We start from the raw sequence: 22,735 nt of genomic DNA, 5'->3' as shown, positions 1-22,735 counted from the left end.
TAATTATTCTTCAGTTTCACTAAAAAATTAAGCACATACACTTTAGCTAAAGCAATTTTTAAATGATAAGTCTAACGTTAGATAAATCTAACATATGTCTGCCTTTCTAAAATCGGTTTCTGTGAATGTGGCTTCACTGCGACAAGTGTAATGTGGGCCACAGGCCGGCAGATGGCGCTGTGAAGACAGCGGGAGGCTGTGAGAGTTGACCTGGCGCGCAGGAGGAGGAGTTTAGGCGGAAAACAACGAGCAGAGAGAGGCAGTGAGAGAGAGGGAGGGAGAGAGAAACAGAAGGAGAGCGAGAGAGAAAGAGAGAGAGAAAGAGAGAGAGAGGTTACAGTGAACGCTGAGCGCCTGGCAATGGAGAGAGCAGGCTGTGAGGGGAGAGCGGTCTTTCCGGAGCCCAGAGAGCATGGTGTCGATATCGAAAGACACAAGTTTGCACGCCAGTTCCGTTAGTATTGATTTGAAACGCACGTAAAGGTTGAAGTGGACGCCGCGGCTGAACGTCGGAAACAACGGCGCGCTTCTCTGCACACTATTATCAAGTAGGAAAAGAGAGAATAGGTGAGCAGGACATTTCTCTTCCCTACGTTTGAGAGCCTCTGAGGAGCACAGTTAGCTAGCTCGTAGTCGAAACACACTCTTAGGGACGCTGCCGCCGTTATTGCTGCTCACTGTTGTTATGCTGTTATGTAACGAGTTGATGATTTAACTGCATTTTTGTTCTTCTCGAATGGCTGAAGTGGCGTTTACTGTGTTTACTGCGGTGTCTGACTGGAGCTTATTCTGCACACCATGCCACTAGCTTGGTTTATTTGACCGAGACAGAGCTAACGTTAACACAGCCTAACCTAATCGGCCCCTGTGCTGCTGGTTTATTTAGCTAGCAACATGACTTCACGGTAGGGAGCTTTACTGTTGTCTTCAGTGTGACCCTTCGCTTTGCAGATGTGTTTAGATGTGACCAACGTGAGTCTGCCCGGTAGCAGCGTCCAGTCCTGAGAGCTTTACAGGAGTCCTGCACGTCTGCAGGTCAGTGCTTAACATGCTCAGGCTTGTTTCAGTCCACCTCGTGTTAGGCGTTAAACCAGTGTAGCTGACATTATTTATGTGTGTATGTCCGGTGAGGCTCTACGGTGACAGGTAACCTTAAATTATGGGGCCTGTGTGACAGTTTGTTTATAGTGGGAAACTTCCACAGTGTGCGTGTAAACCTGCGACCTCAGTGACCCCTTTAGCATGTGGTCTCTTCAGCATGGCAGCACAGCAGAGCAACTTGGATCAACAGGCCGATTTTAGTGATAATGTTATAGGAGTGATGCAGAGAGGTGTGGGGTTGTTTTATTCGAAACATTTACGACCTTCATGTAAATTTATATTAATGTCACACCTTTTGGCACTGTTTTCTTAAATTCTAGCAGAGGCCTGTTTATACCTGATAAAGTACGGTAACACAGAACACTGATATGAATAGAAGACGAGAGGTCCTCAGTCATAACATTAAAACCTTTTAATTTTCACAGATTTACAGTGAATTTTACCTAATCGATACACATTTATTCCAGGTCCATGGGCCATATTCCATATACCATCTGTGTTAATATACGGTTTCATTAAAAAGGTCATCACCTCTGGCCCTAGAATCCAGTTTACAGCCCTGGATTTTGTAGTCACTGGTAGGAGTTACTATTCTTGTAGTACTTCAGTCCTGTCTCAGTCTCAAGACTGTAAATTAATGGTCTTGGTCTTAACATCATTTGGACTGGGTCTCGGTGTAAGGTGGAGAAATTGTTCTCTAAACCAGTCAATGCCTCCATTTGAGGTAAATGGAAACCAGCATTTTTTTGTCATTATAAAATATCAATAAAACAGTGCTTTTTCTACACGTTTAAATACAATCTGGTGGTTGAGGATCTAATTGGTCCTTTCCATGATTGCTTAGCTGTCATTTGCTAGCAAAAATTACAATGCAATGTTGGACTCATGCTATAATGTTATAATAATTAATAATATTTAATGCTGTTTTATTAAATGTTATTTGAACTAAATATAGTATAAAACATTATTATTAACAAGTACATGCATCATGTAAAATTAATGATAATAAATGTATAATGTGCTAAAAAAAAAAAATCAATTTCCCTATACTTTTTATTTTTATATCCTGAAAAAAAAAATTCAACTCAGTCTTGACTTTGGAATCGCCTCTAGTGGTCTTGACTCTGACACTAGGTGGCCTGTCGGTTACATCAACAGTTCATTTACTTACCTGTGCTTACAAAATCCAGGACCAGAAACTGGATTCAGAGCTGAAGACCTCTGCTTTACTGCATTATTCATGTGCAACACAGCAAGATATGTAGTCTGTACACACTGGAATCACTACTCACTGATACTCTGGCTGCTGCACAAAGACATCAGGCTTGCTAAGCTGTGTTAGGGCAGAGCATTACTGTGTTGCTAATTCTGATAAGGCTAGAATCAGGGAACATTGGTCATATAGCTGCCCCAGGTTCCAGTAGAAGGTACTCTTAATTTCACAATTCACCCATGAGCAGGTTGGTTGCAGATTTGAGTGGGAGTCTTTTCTCTTTTTGAGCCTCCTATGTTGTGGTTCTTTCAGATTATTTTACATTGCAGTTCACATAATACATAAGATTGTATACGCCATTTTGTCACTTGATGTGAGATTATATGTCAAATTAAGCACATTTAATTTAATACCAAGCAAACAAGTCTGCTTGATTTCTTTGCTTTTATCTGTGTAGAGTATGAATGTGCATGTAATATTGTGATATGGCTATTGGATTCTCCTTCACAATATTATGCTAATTTTTTTCACTGCCAACAGCAGGAAAATCTAGATGCAGGAGTTGGGATGTAGAGAGGCCCACGAATGAATGAGTAGTGGAAATGAACGTTGCGGGGCTCAGGACAGGGGGCTGATAGTGTGGTGGAAGGTGGGATGTTATGCTCAGTGAGGTGTGCAGCTATATTGCCTGCATGCTTCGTCAGATGTAGTCTAGGTGTTACCATTTCTTGATTCTCTGTACCTCACACTCTTCTTTATGTTAAGACCACAGATGTTCTTTTAAAGCAAAAGTTCAGTGGGAAATCTTAGTAAATTTTATCCTTATCCCAAAAGTAGTCAGTCTGCCAAAACTGGTTGGATGTCTGATGTTTGCTTGTTTTAGTTTTGCGCTGGAGCTGTGAGGCTAATGTAGCTAATAAATATGGAAGCTTATGTTCTACCAGTTGAACTCATGCAAAATGCAGGCCCAGATCATTATGCATTTAAATCAGATCATATTGAGTCCAAATAGACGTGTGTTTTTGCATTTTCCTACTTAACAGAACTTCAGAAAAACTAAATATTGTGAAAATGTATTTAATTGGGATGTGGCATCATATCAGAATCATATAGGCTTCACACAAATGTTTAGATTTGACCTATATTGCGAACCGATATTTGAGGACTTGTTTATTTTACTCCAGAAGAGCAGAACACTTAGGTGACACTAGACTAGAATTTCTGTATTTTATTGATTTTACTTCATTTTTAGCCCTACAGAAATAAGTGTTACATTTCTCTGTAATGCTAATCAAGGTGTATTTAGTCCCAATAGACAAATGTATGGACAAAATTCAGGCTTCAAGACAGCTGTTACTACTATTTTCTATACTACTGTTTTTCTGTGTCTGTCACTGGTATCAGGACCAGGCTGTTTCATCTCCCTTTAAACTGTACTGATGAGGAGACTGTGATGACCAACTTTGCCTGGCACGTCACTGAGTGCTTCCAGCCTTAGTTGTTTAACCTCCCTCTGAAGCACAGGGAGTGTAAGTGGAGGGAGACAGACTCTGTGAGGTATGTTTGACTATACTGAAGAGAGTATTTGACTGATGAAACCAGTAGCTTCTGTGGCATGTCTGTGAGAGACAGAGGCATGGAGATTTAGTCGATATAGATCCCTGTGGAGTGAGAGATTGTGTGTGTGTGTTTGTGTTTGTGTGTGGCTGTCTCGTTCTGTGTCTGTGTGACATGTGGCAGTGAGGACGCTTTCAGCATAACAGAGCAGGCTGACTAGTAGCATGCAAAAGAAACGGGGGGGATTTCCCATCTAATAAACCTCATTCTGCATCAGTGTGCAGTTAATGAGCTGCAGGCATCAGTGTAAACTCCCCCACATTTATAGATGGATCATTCCATACCTTAGAGGGAAGAAGATAAGAGTCTACAGTAGAGTCAGGGAGGGATCTCTCTCTCTCTCTCTCTCTCTCTCTCTCTCTCTCTCTCTTTCTCTTTCTCTCTCTCTCTCTTTCTCTCTCTCTCTCTCTCTCTCTCTCTCTCTCTCTCTCTCTCTTTCTCTCTCTCTCTCTCTCTCATTAGTGAATACAATAAGCTTTTTATTCAGATTTCGGAAATGAAAGACTGCAGACTTACTGATATTTTAGTGTTTCAGCAGCTAAACAAAGGAATAACACGAAAGCTCTTTGTTCAGTTTTGAATTTTACTGAATGTCAGCTGTGTAATTTTAGTGAATGTTGTATAGTGTAAATAGTAAAGGCCTGTTTTCCAATCTGAGTCCAGCAAACTGGCCCTATCTGTCCTATGATCCACTGAAGTTTGAAATTCCTTGTCCTCGGATGATCAGTAGACAGGCGTGTAGCGTAAACAACTGTATCATTTCAGTGAATGTCACTTGTGTAATTTTAGGGTTAGGGTTTTAGTTCAAGACTAGGCTTAATCCAAGTCCAGGAAACCCAATATATACTTTGATGGACTGCAATTTGAAGTCCCTTTCTTAGACATAGAACTGGGCAATGTAGTATTGTTTATCGGAATCATGATTTAGCGTAATACTTTATGATATTATTTTGAATATTCTTTTCTAAGCAAATCGTGTATATCAATATGCTTAAAAACACTGACCAACTATATGTGTGATTACAAAAAGAGCAAAACTTGTCCTGTTCAACAGATTTAGTGTAGCACACTATGTAAATGTTGAGTAATATACACATATAAATTGAATAAATGTTCAAAGTTTTTGTTAGTGTTTTTAAATGTGATACTGCTCTAACTGTTCCAACTGATCAGATGTCAGAAAAAAAATTATTGTGACTTAATGTGTATCATGAAAACGTCTTGAAGTATCGTGATATAAATTTCTCAGCTCTACTCGGATATCTTAATCAGGCATGTTAAGTAAACAACTGAATAATTATATTGAATGTCATCTGCAAAATAGTAAGGGCCTTTTCCAGACTCAAATTAAGCCTAAGACCAGAAATAATTTCCTATGCTTGTTCACAATTTGGACTGTGATTCAGTTCAGTTGTACTGCAACTTACTGCAGGAAACTTACTGGCCCTATAAATCCTACGATGGACTGAAGTTTGGTTTCTTGTCCCAAGATGTTTGTCAATAAACCGGCATGTTCAGTAAACAAATGCAGTGCAGTTTGGTGATTGGAAGGAGGATTAAAGGAAGATGTCTTGATACAGGCTGTTGTAAGAAGATTTGCCACTGGTGTAATAAATATGTCACTGAAACCACTAATTAAAGAGTTGATCAGTCAGGCTCAGCAGATATTACTGCTTCCAGGAATCAGACTAATTCTCCCCATTCTCATTCAGGTTCCTCAGTATGAGTCGAGATGGATGGAGGAAGAAAGCAAGTGAAGATGATGGTTGGGGAGGAAGGGTAAGGGAAAATCATTTCACAGCTTAACTGAGCTTGCCTTTTTCTTTCAGTTCATCTTTGTATGTGCATGTTATGTGTTGCTGGAGTAGCCTAGACTTTTTTCATTTGTATTGCAGTGGTGAGTAATCACAGTTCTCCTCCCTGGCAGCTCACCGCCTTTCCTGTACTATAATCTGTGGAGAGCAGCAAGTCTGTCTAGAAATTTTATTGATCAGAATTGCTGTCTGTGCATGGTTCTTTTACAGGCCAAAGCATTGCCGCTGCAGGAGCCCGGAAAGATTTACTTCTCTAATGAAGTCTCATGTATTTTAACTAGCATTTATTTGAAGCATCTTAGAAAGACAGTGCTTTAAGGTTTTTTTTTTTATTTTCAGCAATTTCTAAATAAATTGTATTTCTGATGTGGTTGAAGATATGAAATTAGTAAATGCATACTGCATGGTAAGCAGGCATTTTTTTAAACATGCATTTCAGATTTGTTTTAAAACTGGCTACATTTAAATGTTGTCCATCCATTAATTACTCGCTGCCTCAATTATATCCACAGGAATTTCAGCATTTGGTGTAGAGGTAGAAGCAGAGCGTGCCTCTGTGTGTTGGGCTTTTCCCTCTTTTGTCTGTTTATTGGTTCAGACTCAACTCCTGAATCCCAGCGTTCTGTTCGTTGCCATGGAGACAGAGAGTCGCCGTGCCAGCAGGCTCGCACCTCCAGTCTCATTGAATGTCTGAGGCGTAATCAGACGCTTGTCAGCCAGACACTGCCCAGTTCGTTCTTTGTGTGTGTGCCTCTATGTTTCTACCAGCTCGTTTTAGGAGCTCTGACCTGCTCTGTGATTTCTAGCCTTTATGTATGAAGGAGTGTTGGTTACTATGTGTTGAGCTCTGTTTAAACTGTTGGTTTGCTTTTTTTGTAATTGCATGAATGAATGAATGCTTGTGTGTTTGTGTGGGTGCAGGGGGGCTACATGGCTGCTAAGGTCTTTAAGCTGGAGAAGCAGTTTCAGAAGGATGCTCCCAGAGAAAAACAGAAACAGGGAGCATCATCCAGCATTTTCAGTGGAGTGGCTATCTATGTGAATGGATACACAGGTCAGAAAGACTTTTTTACTTCTTGTGTAAATAGTCCATAGTGAGAATCAGCAGTTTCAGTTTTATTAACATTTTCAGTTTTACTCACCTCATATTTTATGGACATGATGTGATACAGTGTAATTGTTTTTGTTTGTTTTTGTTTTAAATTCTATTGGTTGTGTATAGGATTAATGATGCACTTTTGCATTTGAACAGAATACATCTGTGTATTTTTTTTGTATTTCTTTATTTTAAAAAAATCAGTCTATGTTTTTAAACTTAAATTGAATTCTCTTTTGTTATAGATGTAAAATAAAGTATCATAAAGTTCTCAACTGAATAAGAGATCTGCCTGTACAAGTGTAGAAAAGCAAACTCTTTTATAAACAGGTGAGATAGCAGTGAAATTAAAAGTCTGTTTACACATGTGCCTTGTTTATTCCCTGTGTAGACCCCAGTGCAGATGAATTACGCAAACTAATGATGCTACATGGAGGACAGTTCCATGTGTATTACTCCCGTTCCAAAACTACACACATCATCGCCACCAACCTGCCCAACTGCAAAATACAGGAACTAAAAGGGGAGAAAGTGGTAAGACCAGAGTGGATTACTGACAGGTATGTGTTCACAAGAAAAGGTGCACTCAGGACACTTAAAGGCCCTGTATATGCATTTGAAATTGAACAACAACAATGTTTAGAGGAAAGAATGGGACAAAAAAATGCTGGCCATGCAGGACTATTTCTGTGTGGGGCATTAGACAAGAGATTTGTACTCGCCATTTATACCAAGTATCAGGAAAGATCATGGTGCTCAAGAACTTCTCCACTAGGTTTGATACCACTTGAAAACAACATCCCGATTGATATTCATAAAGCAAAAGAACAGAAGCAGAAAGGAAAGTTCCTGCAATCATGCTAATGCCTTCTGTAGCCTCAGTGTTTGAAATAATGAAAAAAAGTCACAAACAGTACAGGAGTGCAAGTATAGCTAATAAATAATGGATTTTACTGCCTTGATTGATCAACCATTCTCTGTTGGCAAGGATGTTGGATTTCATAGCACGTATTGTAGCCTATATACTGTTATAATTTTAGTATGTTTATTTGATGTAAACTATTTGTCAACTCAGTTTTGTCCTACTAAAAGCAGGTTTAGTAAGTTTATACAAAAGCATAAATTGAATTGCAAAAAAATGTTCATGTGGTTTTCAGCCAGGTGTATCTTGAATTTCAGTTTTGGCAAAAAAATGTTCATTTTGGTGTATCATGTCATGTTCAACGCAGAGATTGTCCTGTATAACAACCTCATTCTTCTTCTCCTCAGCATAGTTGTGAATAAGGCCTTTTGTGAAAGAAAAATACTGAATTGTGCTGTAGTTCTCTAAGATTAATGAATGAACATGCAAACATTTAAATGTGATCTGGTCAAAAATATTTTGGATTTGTTGGATTTGCATGGTGGAAGGGAGCAGCTGATAGATTATTGGAAAGGAGTTGGGCTAGTAACTTTTCAGAGCTGTGTCTTTTGGTACCCCCTCTAGGGTTTAAACAGACAGTGTTCAAATTTTTGGTGCAGTATCTAAACTACAGCCACTGGTTTTGTTTAATACAAGAACATTGTTTCTGATGCTTTTTTCTTTTTTTCAGCATCAAGGCAGGGCGGCAACTTTCATACCTGCAATATCAGCTTTATGCGAAGCAGAAGGGCTTAAACTTTACCAATGTGCTTGCCTGGCCAGGCCAGGAAGCGGGTGGGCCTGGTCATGACCCACCTGAACCCAACCTGAACCTTCATCAACCAAGCAACCTCGAGCCCAGTCACTCTAACCCAGCCATCATCATTACTCAGCCAGCGCCCTCCAAACACACTGCTAAAATGCATCATCATGTGGACATTAAATTGTAAGTGGATTCCTTTGGATACACCTGTTGGCTACTTAAGTGCACCTCCTTGTATCAGTACTCTTAGTCCATTTCATCAGGTCCACTATATAAGTGCATTTGTAATTCTACAATGACAGGCTGTAGTCCATCTGTTTGTCTCCATAATTTGTTAGTGCCCTTTCACTCTGTTCTTTAATGGTCAGCACCCCCACAGGACCACCACAAAGCAGCATTATTTGGATGGTGGGTCATTCTCAGCACTACAGTGACACTGATATGGAGGTGGTCTTTTAGTGCATGTTGCACTATGAGAATGAGCACCACCCAAATAATACCTCCTCTGTGTTGGTCCTGTGAATGTCCTGACCATTGAAGAACACGGTGCTAAAGTATGCAGAGAAACAGATGGACTACACTCTGTAATTGTAGAACCACAGAGTGCACCTATATGGTACATGGACTTGATGAAGTGGATAGTGAGTGTAGATACAAGGAAAGGTATTTAATGAAGTGGATGTTCGGTGTATAGTGTACAAATGTTTTGGCAGGCCCTTATGCCGTATACTTTACTATATAATATGTTTGCCTCAAACAGGAATGGCTCATACACAGGTTTCTCGGTGCAACAAGGCCATAGTGTTAATGGGATTCATGAAGGGGACACTAATGATAATTCCCCTGTCATTTCCCTAAGAGGATCAAAGGACTATCTGCAAACCAATGGCCATGCTCATCTTCTGAATGGTGCCTTAAAACTAAAAGACTCTGTTCCTTGTTCAAAACGTGCACTTCAAGGAGCAGAGTCAAAGTGTACCCAGCCTCAACCCCCACAGTCAGAAGCTGAAGAAACTGGGGGACCCAGCTGCCTTCGTTCCGCTGGTCCTACATCAGATCCTGTAGCATCCACAGCCAGCACTTCATTGGCACTCAGTCCTCAAAGTGTCCATCATGAACAAAACTCTGAATCATCCACATTATTAGAAACCCCTTCATCAGCTGTTACAACTCTTCAGGAAAATGCAGGAAATTCAGAAAGGTCCCTCCCCCAAGATCAAGTTAGCAGAGTCAGACTGAATGGGAGTCACCATATTACTTCTAACTCCTCTTTAAATGACTCCAACAACCAGATGGGCAAGGGCTCAGAAACTGGGATTATCTCATATTTTTCTCATTCACGGCTCCATCATATCTCCACATGGCGAAATGAGTTCTCTGAGTATGTCAACACTCTTCAGAGCCGCCGGCGGGCAGCAGTGGGTGCTGTCTTTTCTGGGAAGGAGAAGCTAAAGAAACTCAAAGCTAATCACTGTGGAGGTAATGTTACTCATGTTAATTATGCCTCTTATATGTTTTAATGGGGGGTTTCAATGTGGAGTTTGCTGTAAGTAGGTGCTAGCTAGTCGTTTGGTTTTGTGATTTTTGTGAATGAATCATTTTGTTTTCCTTGCAGGTTCCTCATCCATGCCTGCTCCTCAGGTACGTCAGTCCTGTATTCTGCATGTGGACATGGACTGCTTTTTTGCGTCAGTGGGGATCAGACACCGACCTGAACTTATAGGTGACTGTCACATTCACGCATACAGAACTTGGTAGTTCTTACCAATTAAACACACAACTTAAGAGTGTAGCGACACAAATTTCACATTGTTTGCAATATGACCACAATATGATACAGACATGGTAAAGAAATTAATTTTGCTTTAATTTATTTGATTACAATGTAATATTACAGGAATGTACATTATAACACCCCTAAACACAGTGCATATTATACTATGAATATGCTGAGTGTGCTTTGTTACAGTTTAACTTGTGATTACTTCTATATTCAGTAAGCACTTACTTATGCTTCTGTCATTTTAGGGAAACCGGTTGCTGTGACGAGTAATCGTGGCCGTGGGGTTGTTGCTCAGCGGCCTGGTGCTAACCCTCAGCTGGAGATGCAGTACTACCAGAAGAAGCAGAACCAGCACAGAGCAGGTGACTGCAAAGTTCAAGACAACCATGGGGCCTGATGAGGCTTTATTTCTAATGATGTCCTTATCTGATCCAAAGGATTAGGATCAGTGCTGATTCAGGCATATTTTAATGGATCGGTTATGTGCTATATGAAGCCTGATCCTAGATCTGATCATTTGTTTCTTGTTTTTTCATTTTGTAATTATGCCATTTATGCCTGATTTGTATTTTAAAGTGCAGTATGAGAAGTTGTAACATCTGCAGCTTCAGTGTTTTAATGGTGTTTGAGCTAGCCATGTTTCATCTTCACACTGGCACAAAAAATGTTATCAAGTAACTGTTATGCTTCAAGTCTATGTTCTGCCACTCACTACGAGTGGCATGTTGCCACCAGAAGCATTTTTAGAAAATACGCTCCTGCCATGTTTTTCATTCAGGAGTTGCGATTGACTGAAAATGAGTCTGTCACGGAAACATCCTGCTTTACCGGCCCCAGTGCTTCTGGTTTTAAGCTGGTGATCACAGAAACACCAAGAGAAAGAAGGCATGTGTGTTAGTGCAACATAATATTTTAATCTATTCATGACACTATGATACTACTATTTTTTTAGAAATAAAGTAATTTTACTGCAGCATATTAAAGTAACTGGTATCCCATATTAGGTAGGTCAGATTTATTCAGATGCCAGTATTAAATAGACTGTAAAATGAATTTTAGTCAAAGAAAACCAAAACAAACATATTCAGCAATGTCACATTAAGCACATGCAAAAATTTTACTGTAGTATTAATTGGAAGCTTAGAATATCTTACCTAAATTATGTGGCTACATTATCTACAAAAACACAATAATCGGATTGGATCAGCCGGTACTCAATGTAAATGTATGCCAGTTGGATCTGGGGGCAAAAAAACTGATCAGCTTGCCATTGCATTGTTGCTGAAGAAATATAAACAAGTTTTATTTTCCATTTGTGAAAGCTTATTTGTAAAGTACTAGTTACCACTGTGTCTGTGTTTGTGTATGAATGTTGGCTCCTCAGGTACAGTGAGGTTACGGTTCAAGCATAAGGTTCCATGAAGGGCCTCATAATTATTCTTAGTCAAGTCATAGCAGCACTTGAGTAGCAGCAAACTTTGTTTGAGCAGTAATATTTCATTTCCAAAGTCATAATTATGCTCTCAGTATGGTGGGAAGATTTGGTTACTGTCCTTAAAATACAGTGTTACAGTTTTTATTCTCCGTCTTGCAGTATGCAGTTTGTTCCTTGGTTTATGTTGCATTTTGCTCTGAACATTTTGCTGTGTGCTCTCTTAGGGAGAACAGGCACTGATTTTGAGTTGAGTTCTTCTCCAGAGGATGAGGAGGCCTGCAGTAACGGAGTAGAGCAGACCCAAGCTGCTCTCTCCATGGCAGAGATCGCTTCCTGCAGCTATGAGGCCAGGTATTCAAAAATGTGGTTGAACGACCTTGAAGCTGTACACATATGAGTGAGCAGTATGATAATAAAATACATAATGGCTTTTCTCAGTATTGCATGGGTGCCATCTGTGCTTATGTGCTTCTTGAACTGCAAGTATCATTAAAAAGACCATTTACAGAAAGCCTGTTAACAACCACTACAGTTATTATTATTGTATGTAGTGTATAATCACTGCTTAAACTGCATAGTAACAGGTAGCTTGGGTGTCAGCCCATTATGCCATTATTTCTTTATTTTTTTTCCACTTTCTTAAATAATTCATTGTACAGATGTTGAATTAATAACGAAATCAAATGTTGAATTATTTTAAAAAAAAATCATTTTTTAGGTATTTCAGGTATTGAAATGTTATAGAGAGCAGTTTATCAACTTCAGTTAGTGTTGCATTAGGACTGCATAATGTAGACTTGAACTGTGGGAAATACATGTGTGTAACCTATGCATTTGTCTTCATTACAGGCAGGCTGGTGTGAGGAATGGCATGTTTTTTGGTCAGGCTAAACAACTGTGTCCTGAGCTGCAGTCAGTTCCCTATGACTTCCATGCATACAAAGAGGTGGCACTGGCCATGTATGAAACTCTAGCCAGGTACAGGCTGCTAGCCCAACCCATGTTAATCTCTATTCAGAAAAATAAAAACAGCGTGCAAGTCAGTTTACTAAATGCTCATTCTGTCTTTTGCAGCTATACATATAACATCGAGGCTCTGAGTTGTGACGAGGCTTTGGTGGATGCCACGGCCCTCCTGGCAGAGCTGGGGGTAACCCCTGATGAACTGGCGAATGCTATCCGTTCTGATGTTAGGGAGAAAACAGGCTGTTCTGCCTCCATTGGAATGGGTAATTGACTTCCACCATTTATACTTATGAGAATTAACCCCTTGAACCCAAGGCTTATTACATAGTTAAAAATCTTTAAATGAAAGACTTATTATTCAGTAAGTATTTATGGTATTTGTTCATTTAGCTGCTTTAATAAGACTGTTAAGTAATGCTGTGTCTTCTCTGTCTTTTTACCTTTTATTTGTAACATAATACTCAATACCTCTCATCAGGCTCCAACATCCTCTTGGCAAGAATGGCAACCCGCAGGTCAAAGCCTAACGGCCAGTATTTTCTCAGACCAGAGGAAGTGGATGACTTCATCAGAGACCAATCTGTTACTAGTCTGCCTGGTAAGTATTAAAACAGAAGCCTCTTTATAATGCACATGTGCTGTACATAGCAGTCATCTACTGAGTTTTATGAATTTGTGTGTGTGTGTAGGTGTGGGACGCTCTCTGAGCAGTAAGCTCGCCTCTCTAGGTGTGAGTACTTGTGGGGACCTACAGCAGGTGTCCATGGTGCGCCTTCAGAAAGAATTTGGCCCGCGGACAGGGCAGACACTCTTTCGCTTCTGCAGAGGGCTGGATGATAGACCTGTTCGCAGCGAGAAAGAGAGAAAGTCTGTGTCTGCTGAGATGAACTACAACATCCGCTTCACCCAGGTTAGAGCCTGTCAGACGTGATTCTGTCTTCAAGTTTCTCTTTTCAATTTTTCGCTGCTTCACATTCAGTACATTTAATGTATCTTAGCTCTTTGAATTTTTGCACAAGCCTTGTTTGTTCTATATCTTAGTCCTCAAATTCTTCAACATTTAGATGTATGTAGTCTTTAATAGTTACTTAACCCATGCTTTGCTATTTGCCTGTTTTAGGTTGAGGAGGCAGAGACTTTTCTGACTAACCTTTCAATGGAGGTACAAAAGAGGCTGCTGGGGTCAGGGTTTAGAGGTCGCCGAATAACACTGAAAGTGATGATGCGCAAAGCAGGTGCTCCAGTGGAGCCTGCCAAATATGGGGGACATGGTATCTGTGACAACCTGGTCAGGTAACATGAATTTTCTGCACACTGAAAATTAGAGCTGTGCAATCTATTTTTTTATAAATTATTGGGGGTGTAATGATACTCAGACCACGATTTGATTTGATTCACAATACTAGGTTCACAACTCACAATATTCAAACAAAATTTGAATTACAACAAAAGGATGACTGTAATCATGTTGTTGCACAACTCACAATACCAGAGCTGGGAGGCAGGTAGTCTCGCATGGCCAGTCATGATTTTGTAGCGAGAATGTCTGGGACAACTATAAGAGGCTTTGGACTAAATAGATTGGGAACAAACTGAGTGTGAAATTTCTAAACCAATCCAGCGCCTTGTAAAGGCAGAGCTTGGAGTAGGGCACGATGGTGCACTTGTCAACACAGACAACAATTCTGTTAATAGCCAATGGATGTGATGTAAGTTAGCATGGCTTAAAAAGTCCCGACTCTAGTTAAGCATGTACAGTGCTGTGAAAAGGTATTTGCCCCTCACCTGATTTCTTCTATTTTTCTTAATTTGTCACATTTAAATGTTTCAGATCATCCAACTAATTTTAATCTAAGATAAAGACAACATGCATAAACACAAAATGCAGCTTTTAAATGATCATTCCATTTATTGAAGATAAAGATGTATTCAAAACCTGTATCACCCATGTGAAAAAGTAATTGCCCCCTAAATCTCATAACTGGTTGTGCTACCCTTGGCAGTGATAACGGCAATCAAATGTTTGCGATAACTTGTGAGTGTTTTGGCCCACTCTTCTTTGCAGAATTGTTTTAGTTTGGCTACACTGGAGGGTTTTTGAGTATGAACTGCGCATTAAAGGTCTTGCCACAGCATATGAACACGATTCAAGGCAGGACTTTGACTCGACCACTCTAAAACCGTAATTGACCACTCTTAATCGACCACTCTAAAACCTTAATTTTGTTTTTTTTTTTGAGCCATTCATAGGTTTTTTTTTTTTTATTATTATTTGTGTGCTTGGGATCATTGTCCTGCTACATAGGCCAAATGCACTTGAGCTTTAGGTCACAAGGTGACAGGCGGATGTTATCCTTCAGGATTTTCTGATAGACAGCAGAATTTGTGGTTCCATTAATTATGATGTCGTCCCTATCCTGGAGAAGCAAAGCAGCCCCAGACTATCACACTGCCACCCCTTGTTTGACTGTTGGTATGATGTTCTTATTGTGGAATGTGGTGGTAGCTTTACACCAGATGTAGCTTGCAGCTCTTGCATGGATGCCATTTTTGCCCTGTGTCTTTCTTATTGAGAAATCGTGGACATTGACCTTAATTGAGGCAAGTGAGGCCTTTGATGCGCTCGTGGTTAAATTTTGGTAGACTGGCCACTCCTGGAAAGGTTCAGCGCTGTTCCAAGTTTTCTCCATTTGTGGATAATGGTTCTCACTGTGGTTTGCTGGAGTCCCAGAGCCTTAGCAATGGCTATGTAACCCTTTCCAGACTTTCAGTGACTTCATTTCGTTTCTGTATTTGAATCTCTTTAGAACATGGCATCATGTGCTGCTTTTTGAGATCTTCTAGCTGCTTCACATTGCCAGACAGGTTCTATTTAAATGATATTTATGTTTAGTCTGGCAGTAATCATGCCTGGGTGTGGCCAGTGAAATTGAACCCAATAGTCAGTTGAATTTAGTTAACTGGTTGATTTGGTAGCTAAGGGGCAAATACGTTTTCATGTAGGGCCAGGTAGGGCTGAACAGCATTCAATAAATAAAATCATTTAAAAAAACATTTTGTGTTTACTTGGGTTAGTTTTGTCTAATATTAAAAGTAGTTTAATTAAAAGAAGTAGTTTGATCTGAAACATTCAAGTCTGACAAATATGCAAAAATAGAAGAAATTAAGAAGGGGCAAATACTTTTTCACAGCACTGTAGATGTGTGCAGAGGTAAAAAATAAGCATTACCTCTTGTAAGGCAACGTTAGTTCCATTAATTAACAATAGTGTTTGGCTAGCTAGCTTGTTTTGCTTGTCATTAATTGTACTCAGGGTGTTAAAACAGCACAGAGTAGAGGACTTTTGGGTTGGTTTTAGAAGGGTTGTACCCTTGTTTTGCAGCAGATTTCACTGCAATCCAACACCAAAAGTTTAACAAGTTGTCTCCAGATGTGTATTCTTGCTATGCAGTCATGTCTGGTCCCACAAGGTTAGGACGCAGAAGGAGTTGTTGATTGTTGCTGATCATTTGCCAACTTTGGTGTTCAAACCATGCAGTTGCATTAGATGACATAATTAACAGAATGTTTATTCTCAGTGATGCATTGTTACAGTTTTGCATCGCAATATCACAATGTATTGTTACACCCCTTTTATTGATCACAATATTGGCCTTTAAATACTGGTATATTATTTTGTGCTGTGAACATTCTTTCCAATCTTAGACATCCCAAATGAGTATTTTGTGGGTACTTTAATGAATCAAAATATTCACATGATCCAAGTGCAAATAATTTTGGTCCAGCTAATGCAGGCCAGTCTTTGACTATGTCACTTAAATTAAATCAAGTGTAACTGAAATTAATTAAATACAACTGAATTAAATATACTTCGTTGTCCCTATGGGGAGCTTGTTTTCAATGGATAATTGAAATTTGATGAAGGTTCTCTAGTGTCTTTTATGCAATGCATATTGCACCAGGCAATTGCTGAAATATAAACTCAGTATGATATTGTGTCAGTGTCATGCAGTTCTGCAATACAGTGTTCAATATAGTGTTCTGTGAAAATGTATTGTGAATGTATGTTGTTTGCTACTGTCCCTTCCTGCAGATCTGTGTTGCTAGCTCAGCCTACAGACAGTGGCCAGCTAATAGCAGCAGAGGTCATTAAGCTGTTCCGCGCCATGAAACTGACTGTCACAGACATGCGAGGGGTGGGACTGCAGGTGCACCTGCTGGAAAGCTCACAGTCAGACACTGGCCCATCTCGTTCTCGCTCTATCAGAGACTTGTTCACGAGTAGACAGCCTGCACAAAGCTACAGCAAAGAAGATCGGAGAAGAGGTCAGGGTGCTGTGTGCATCAGTCAGATATATGTGTATTTTGAGGCCTGACCTTAAATGCTCAGCAGTGTTTTTTCTCTTTCTGTCTTTTTCTCAGATGACTTTTCTAGCACGTCTTCCAATCAAGAGGAGATTTCCTCTCCTTCAGTATTGCTTGCCACTTTTTCCGATTCAATGCCTGGTACAAGTAAAGGGGAACCTTCCACCCCCAGCCATTCTCGATCACACCTCAACCTCAGCATAGAGGTGCCATCTCCTTCTCAGGTTAGAAAGCTTGTTTTCTGGTTGCAGTTTATCTTGTTAATAGTATGGTTGAGCTGTGTAGGTCAGGCACCAGAGACTTTGTAGTAGGGCTGGGCGATAAAACGATAACGATAAGTATCGCGATATAACTTTTCCTCGGTAGAGCGATAAGACATGTTCGATAAATGTTCGATATAATATATGGTGTACATTCTCACACTTCCACGTTTTAGCGAAAGCCTTGGTGGCGTTTTCTACTGCAAGGAAAGGGACACTACTCTGCTGTCGCCAGGAGAGGGCGCACTTCCGAGTTTTTCGACTTGATTAGAGAGGGAGGGGGCCACGAGTAAAAAAAAGGGTCGCCAAATATACTTTAGCAACGGCTGAAACGCGGAGTTATACATTCCCTGTTTGAGTGGAGCGACGGCATCTGTTTTCCTGTGACCGAGTGTGAGTGACGAGGTCAGTGGTGTAACTGTACTGTCCTACAGCGAACTCACCTCTTTACTAACATCCTAACAGCTTTAGCAGCGTTAAATCAGGTCTACAGTGACGTGTTACAGCGCCAAACCGTCATATTTTAGTATTAGTGCATTCTCGAGCAGCGAAAGTGAAAGAAAGAAGTGGTTCATGTTCGAAAGTAAACTGAGGAAGCTGTGAGGCATTGGAGAGCGGGAGAGCGCTATCTTTCCAGGCTAGCTGTTTTTAGCTGCTGGCTAACTTGAAGCAGCGCTTCGGCACAACACGGGGAATTGATGATACGGTAGATCAAACAAGACACAAAATCACCGCTTTCAGTTTAAACATACCTAAAAGGAGGACTCCGTTTGTCTGGTGTGAGAGATTCACACTGCAGATAATGCTTTTACACAGCGAATGTCAGATATACTGCGGTTCACCCCTTAAACTACTACGATAGCATAGAGAAATCCAGTCGTCGCTAGCTGGTGTCTGAATACTGTGATCTGCTCTGACATGGGTGTGGTAGGAGTGACAGCAGTGACCTACCGAACCGAGTTGTTGTTGTTGAGAAACTAAAGAGTTTAGCACTGTTGTTGGCCACTTGTTTAGCATTTGTAACGGGATAGCCGAGCGCCCGTCACCAGACAGCTAAAAATAATCTGTGTTCTTTCTTAAGTCATGACTATTACAAAAATTGCAGCTGTGCTTTTCAAGCTGATAAAAACAGCTCAGAGACTTTCTCCACTCTTCCATGACAGATTAGTGAAACGTTCCACTGTTTGCCGAGTGTTTGTCATGATCCGACTATAAGTGATAGTTTAAAACCACAATTAACCACCCAGGAGCAAAATCAGCCTTCAAACATGAAAGAAATCATGATTTGACATTTATCGCGATACGTATCGATATCGAACGATATGAATTTCGTTTATCGTGATAACGTTTTTGGCCATATCACCCAGCTCTACTTTGTAGTAAGGTCTTTATCAACTCTGCTTTCTTTAGGTGGACCGCTCTGTTTTGGAGGCTTTACCAGTGGAGCTGAGAGAACAGGTGGAGCAGTCATGGAGCCACAGAGAGGAGAAACCAAGTACCTCATCACATCCAACCACACCCCACCGAACCCCTTCCTCTCCTCTCTCAGGGCCAGCAGGTACCCTGCTGGTACACCTTCCAGATCAGCCTGGACAAACTGTCAGCACAGGCATTGTACTGGAGCTACCTGACTTCTCCCAGGTTTGTTGGAGCCTTGTTGTACAGTCATATGCAAAAGTCTAAACACCCCTGGTCAAAATACATTTTGTTGATATTCTAAATTAAAATAACACATCCTACATTGACACAAATGTAAATGTCAGTTTTCTGTAAATTGTAGAGCACAATTTGAATTTGTGTTTAAAAAAAAAAACATTAGATGGTTCATAACCTTTGCAAATACTTTTGTTTTATTATTTCTCTATTATATTAAATTCAACAAATAAACAGGAATAGTTTGCTAAAATGTTTGAGTGTGTTCACTGTAAAGGATGTATACTTATTTTTCATTTCAACAAAACATGGAATTTGACCAAGAGGGAACCCACATTAAAACAGGGAATCTTCTCGAGTGAAGCCACTTTTGTATGCAATAATAGAATTTTATTTTTTGACCTTTTTCTTGTCCAGGTTGACCCTGAAGTGTTCGCAGCACTCCCTAGGGAATTACAGGAGGAGCTACGCTCTGCGTACAGATGCAGGGAAAATACTCAGGCTCAGAGCACTACGGGTAAGTAAAAGAATGGATGAGGATAGCCATACTGACTACATTGCATTCTGTAGGTGCTGGAAAAATCCCACTTAATGTCCATCCTATTTTATGTTTGTAGTGGAGCAGAGAAACCCCCTGCTTCAGCTGAAGCAGCCTGCAGTGGGCAGGGTGAAGCGGCGCTACAAGAGGAGGAATGCTAGTCCAGTGAAAAAAGGCGCTAGTCCGTTGAAACGACTCCTCCCAGGAAACAGCCCTGCAAAATCCAGTCCCTCCAAAACCATCCCACTATCACTCAAATGTAAAGACCCCCCCCCAGGTTTAAAGGTAGATCTGTTGTTTGCATTTTGCACTTTCTTTGTACCACTTACAGCTCATGTAAGCTTCCATGTCTAAATTTCCATGTCTATTGAGTAATGGAGACTGCTGAATGCTGTTAGACTTGTTGTCTTACAGGTGTTCTTTTTTCCTTGATGTGGAAAACATGCCAACATGTTAGTTTGTCAGAGAAATACATTTTCACTGTTTCTAGACCTAACATCAGCTAGAGTAGTTAGTGTAGTTAGCAATGAAGCCAGGCTACTTTTGTCTTCTCAATCAAGTCCTTTTCAATGCATCCTTGGCAGCGCAAGCACATCAAGACACTCATTTTTCACAGTAGCAAACTGTAATATAATATACATATTTAGTTGCAAATACAATTGAACTCGCCACATAATGCATACTGAAACAGTCATTTCAGTATTCGAGTACTGGCACTTCGAATAGTTAAGCGAATGCTTAAGTACCTTTGCTCATCCCTACCTGATTATTGGTGCATTCATCTGAGCTGACAGAGTGAGACTGAATATTTCTCTTTTTCATAATATTAATCTCAATTCCTGGTGACAGATTGAAAATGGGCCACCCTCTTCCTCTTTGAGCCATCAAATGCCAGAAGTGTTGTCCAAATTCACCCCTCGCTCTGCCCCAGCCCTAGCTGGAGCTTGTGAACTCAGTGACATCAGAGCCCTGCTGCGGGAGTGGGTTACCACCATCTCAGGTAATTCTACATAGTGGTATAAACCTGGTCACCTCTTGTGACTAGTATCTGGATGTGTCTTGGGTGTGTTTACGCTTGCATTATTATGTGGATTGGCGATACTCAAGACTAGTGATCCTGGACAGTTTGGGCCAAGTGTAATGTGGCTCTTGTAGTATTAGGTAATGAACTATGAGAGACTGGCTTGGCTCATAATATGTTGGTGCTATGTCTCTGCAGAGCCTATGGAAGAGGACATTCTGCAGGTTGTGAAGTATTGCACAGAGCTAGTGGAGGACAAAGACCTGGAGAAACTCGACCTGGTTATCAAATACATGAAGAGGTAGAGTTCTTTATGTGCCTCCTGTTAAATAAATTATTATTTGTAGTCGTAGTGTTATATATATATATATATATATATATATATATATATATATATATATATGTGTGTGTGTGTGTGTGTGTGTGTGTGTGTGTGTGTGTGTGTGTGTGTGTGTGTGTGTGTGTGTGTGTATATATATATATATATGTATATGTATATGTGTGTGTGTGTATATATATATAAAATTGTTGTTCTCTTTTTGTCTTTTCCAGGTTGATGCAGCAATCAGTGGAGTCTGTATGGAGCATGGCCTTTGATTTTATTGTGGACAATGTGCAAGTGGTGGTGCAACAGACCTACGGCAGCACCCTGAAAATCACATAGAGGCATTTTGTGAGGTATATTATTACCTCTGTCACTGTGACATCAGCTCAATGCTGCCCTCTCATCATGAGACAACAGAAAAAAGACTGAAGATACTTCAACACTAGCGGTTGCTTCTGTCTGCCTATCTGTTACTGTAGCATGGCTACATTGTTTTCTCGGACCAAGCCTTTCTCAAAGGACACAAGGAAGATCTGCAACCATGCGTTGTTATTGTTAAAGCAGCGACTAACAGCAATTGATTCATTTGTAGCATGACACAATTGTATCAAAATTATAGTGTGAGTTTGAGATTACAACTGGACAAGTTTATTTTACCATTTTAACATTTTGAGCAACCACAATCTTAAATGCTACTAGCAGAATTTGAAACAGCTCAGCAGAATTTGATAAGTGTAAAAATCATGATGTCAACATGCTAGTTCTAGGAATATTTTGCTCTGCTGACTAAAGGAAGGTCTTTAACACCAGGATCTTATGTTCTATACTGGCTTCCTGCTATCATGGCTTCTAACATATCTTATCCAAGGTATTCAAGGCCATAGGCATGTTGAGAACCGGGGAAAATGGGAACCTCCGTCTAACGCTCTTTGTTCTTTTTGTTTTTGGATCTTTTCTTTGACCTTTTTCCTCTGTCCACTTACCTGGTCTAAGAGTGCCATTTTTACCCCAGGAATATATGGCAAACATGGTAGCAAAGTAAGGAGTGATCCAGAATTTGTCATCTATAGATCAGCCCTAAAGCTTGGCAGTAAACCTGAAAAACTAGCATTTTGTTTGTAACTCTCAAGTGCCAGATTTTGTAAGTATAGCATGTAGATAACTATAGTAATTGTCTATGTAGGTGGCAACATTTCTAAAGATTTTTTATGTGTGCATAATGTTTACACAATTTTTTGTGTTGTCTTCTCTTCTGGGTGTGTGTGGAAGAAAGAGAGAGCGTGAGAGATGAAGAATAATATAATTGTAATTAAACAGTAGCCAAAGTCCTCCTCTATTTGAAGACCATCTTATCGTGTGTCTACATAAGCAAACCATGTTTATTGACCAACATGGAATTATGAATGTCTGGATTTGTCACCAGTCTCCAGACCGGTTCATAATTAAAGCAGATTTGGTTGTATGTGTTCAAATGAACGTACAGTCACTAAATTATCCTGATGTGATGGAGTTTATTAAGCTGCTCAAGAAAGAGCTATTAGATTGATTTATTCTGCCATGACCATAAACTAGGGAAGGCCCGGACATATATTTGGTCAGCAAAATCTGTCTCAAATGACTGACCTGTGCCTGAAGACCTGAAGCTGTGACACCATTTGTATGTTTTCTAAACTTGCTAATAAACTGCTCTTGTTCAAATTTTGGAGCCAAATTTATAGTGTTTGTTTTTGTCTTTTTTCTTGTACTGTATTGTCTACTGACTTGTCATGTTTTAAAACATTTTCCACTGCAAATTTAAATAAAGTATTTGTTATGCCTAATTGTCAAGTAGATACTATAAGACGGGAAGAAAAACTGGACATTCTGTCTCAACATTCATTCATA

The 22,735-nt window shown here is 40.1% G+C and overlaps 1 protein-coding gene across 4 annotated transcripts; it reads left to right on the top strand.

Moving 5' to 3' along the window:
• The first annotated feature begins 249 nt into the window (after nucleotides 1-249).
• On the top strand, nucleotides 250-22,566 carry rev1 (REV1 DNA directed polymerase). 4 transcript variants are annotated; one of them, XM_036556138.1, is made up of 24 exons: nucleotides 250-567; nucleotides 952-1,035; nucleotides 3,719-3,871; nucleotides 5,644-5,710; nucleotides 6,667-6,799; nucleotides 7,233-7,401; nucleotides 8,434-8,688; nucleotides 9,266-9,984; nucleotides 10,121-10,228; nucleotides 10,534-10,650; nucleotides 11,948-12,074; nucleotides 12,573-12,701; nucleotides 12,798-12,952; nucleotides 13,168-13,287; nucleotides 13,379-13,599; nucleotides 13,810-13,982; nucleotides 16,783-17,015; nucleotides 17,112-17,278; nucleotides 18,725-18,955; nucleotides 19,385-19,484; nucleotides 19,585-19,790; nucleotides 20,355-20,505; nucleotides 20,725-20,827; nucleotides 21,079-22,566. In XM_036556138.1, the coding sequence occupies exons 4-24, from the start codon at nucleotides 5,654-5,656 to the stop codon at nucleotides 21,188-21,190; spliced, it is 3,786 nt and encodes a 1,261-aa protein (XP_036412031.1). In that variant the 5' UTR covers nucleotides 250-567; nucleotides 952-1,035; nucleotides 3,719-3,871; nucleotides 5,644-5,653; the 3' UTR covers nucleotides 21,191-22,566. The 4 variants fall into 4 exon arrangements, with proteins under 4 accessions (XP_036412031.1, XP_036411879.1, XP_036412115.1 ...); XM_036555986.1 differs by lacking the exon at nucleotides 952-1,035 and having other exon boundaries at nucleotides 21,079-21,190; XM_036556222.1 differs by lacking the exon at nucleotides 3,719-3,871 and having other exon boundaries at nucleotides 21,079-21,190.
• Nucleotides 22,567-22,735: the final 169 nt, after the last annotated feature.

This window comes from Colossoma macropomum, unplaced genomic scaffold (genome assembly GCF_904425465.1).
Source record: "Colossoma macropomum unplaced genomic scaffold, Colossoma_macropomum, whole genome shotgun sequence".
In the NCBI taxonomy this organism is placed as follows: Eukaryota; Metazoa; Chordata; class Actinopteri; order Characiformes; family Serrasalmidae; genus Colossoma; species Colossoma macropomum.
Note: the sequence above shows the minus strand (reverse complement) of the source record. Positions and strands in the feature narration are given on the sequence as shown.

Bases quoted from the DNA above. Each gene is read 5' to 3' on its own strand.
- rev1 (XM_036556138.1), top strand. From the start codon at position 5,654: ATGAGTCGAGATGGATGGAGGAAGAAAGCAAGTGAAGATGATGGTTGG. The intron at 5,711-6,666 runs GTAAGGGAAAAT...GTGTGGGTGCAG, and splicing joins ATGATGGTTGGGGAGGAAGG to GGGGGCTACATGGCTGCTAA. The intron at 12,702-12,797 runs GTACAGGCTGCT...TGTCTTTTGCAG, and splicing joins ATGTATGAAACTCTAGCCAG to CTATACATATAACATCGAGG.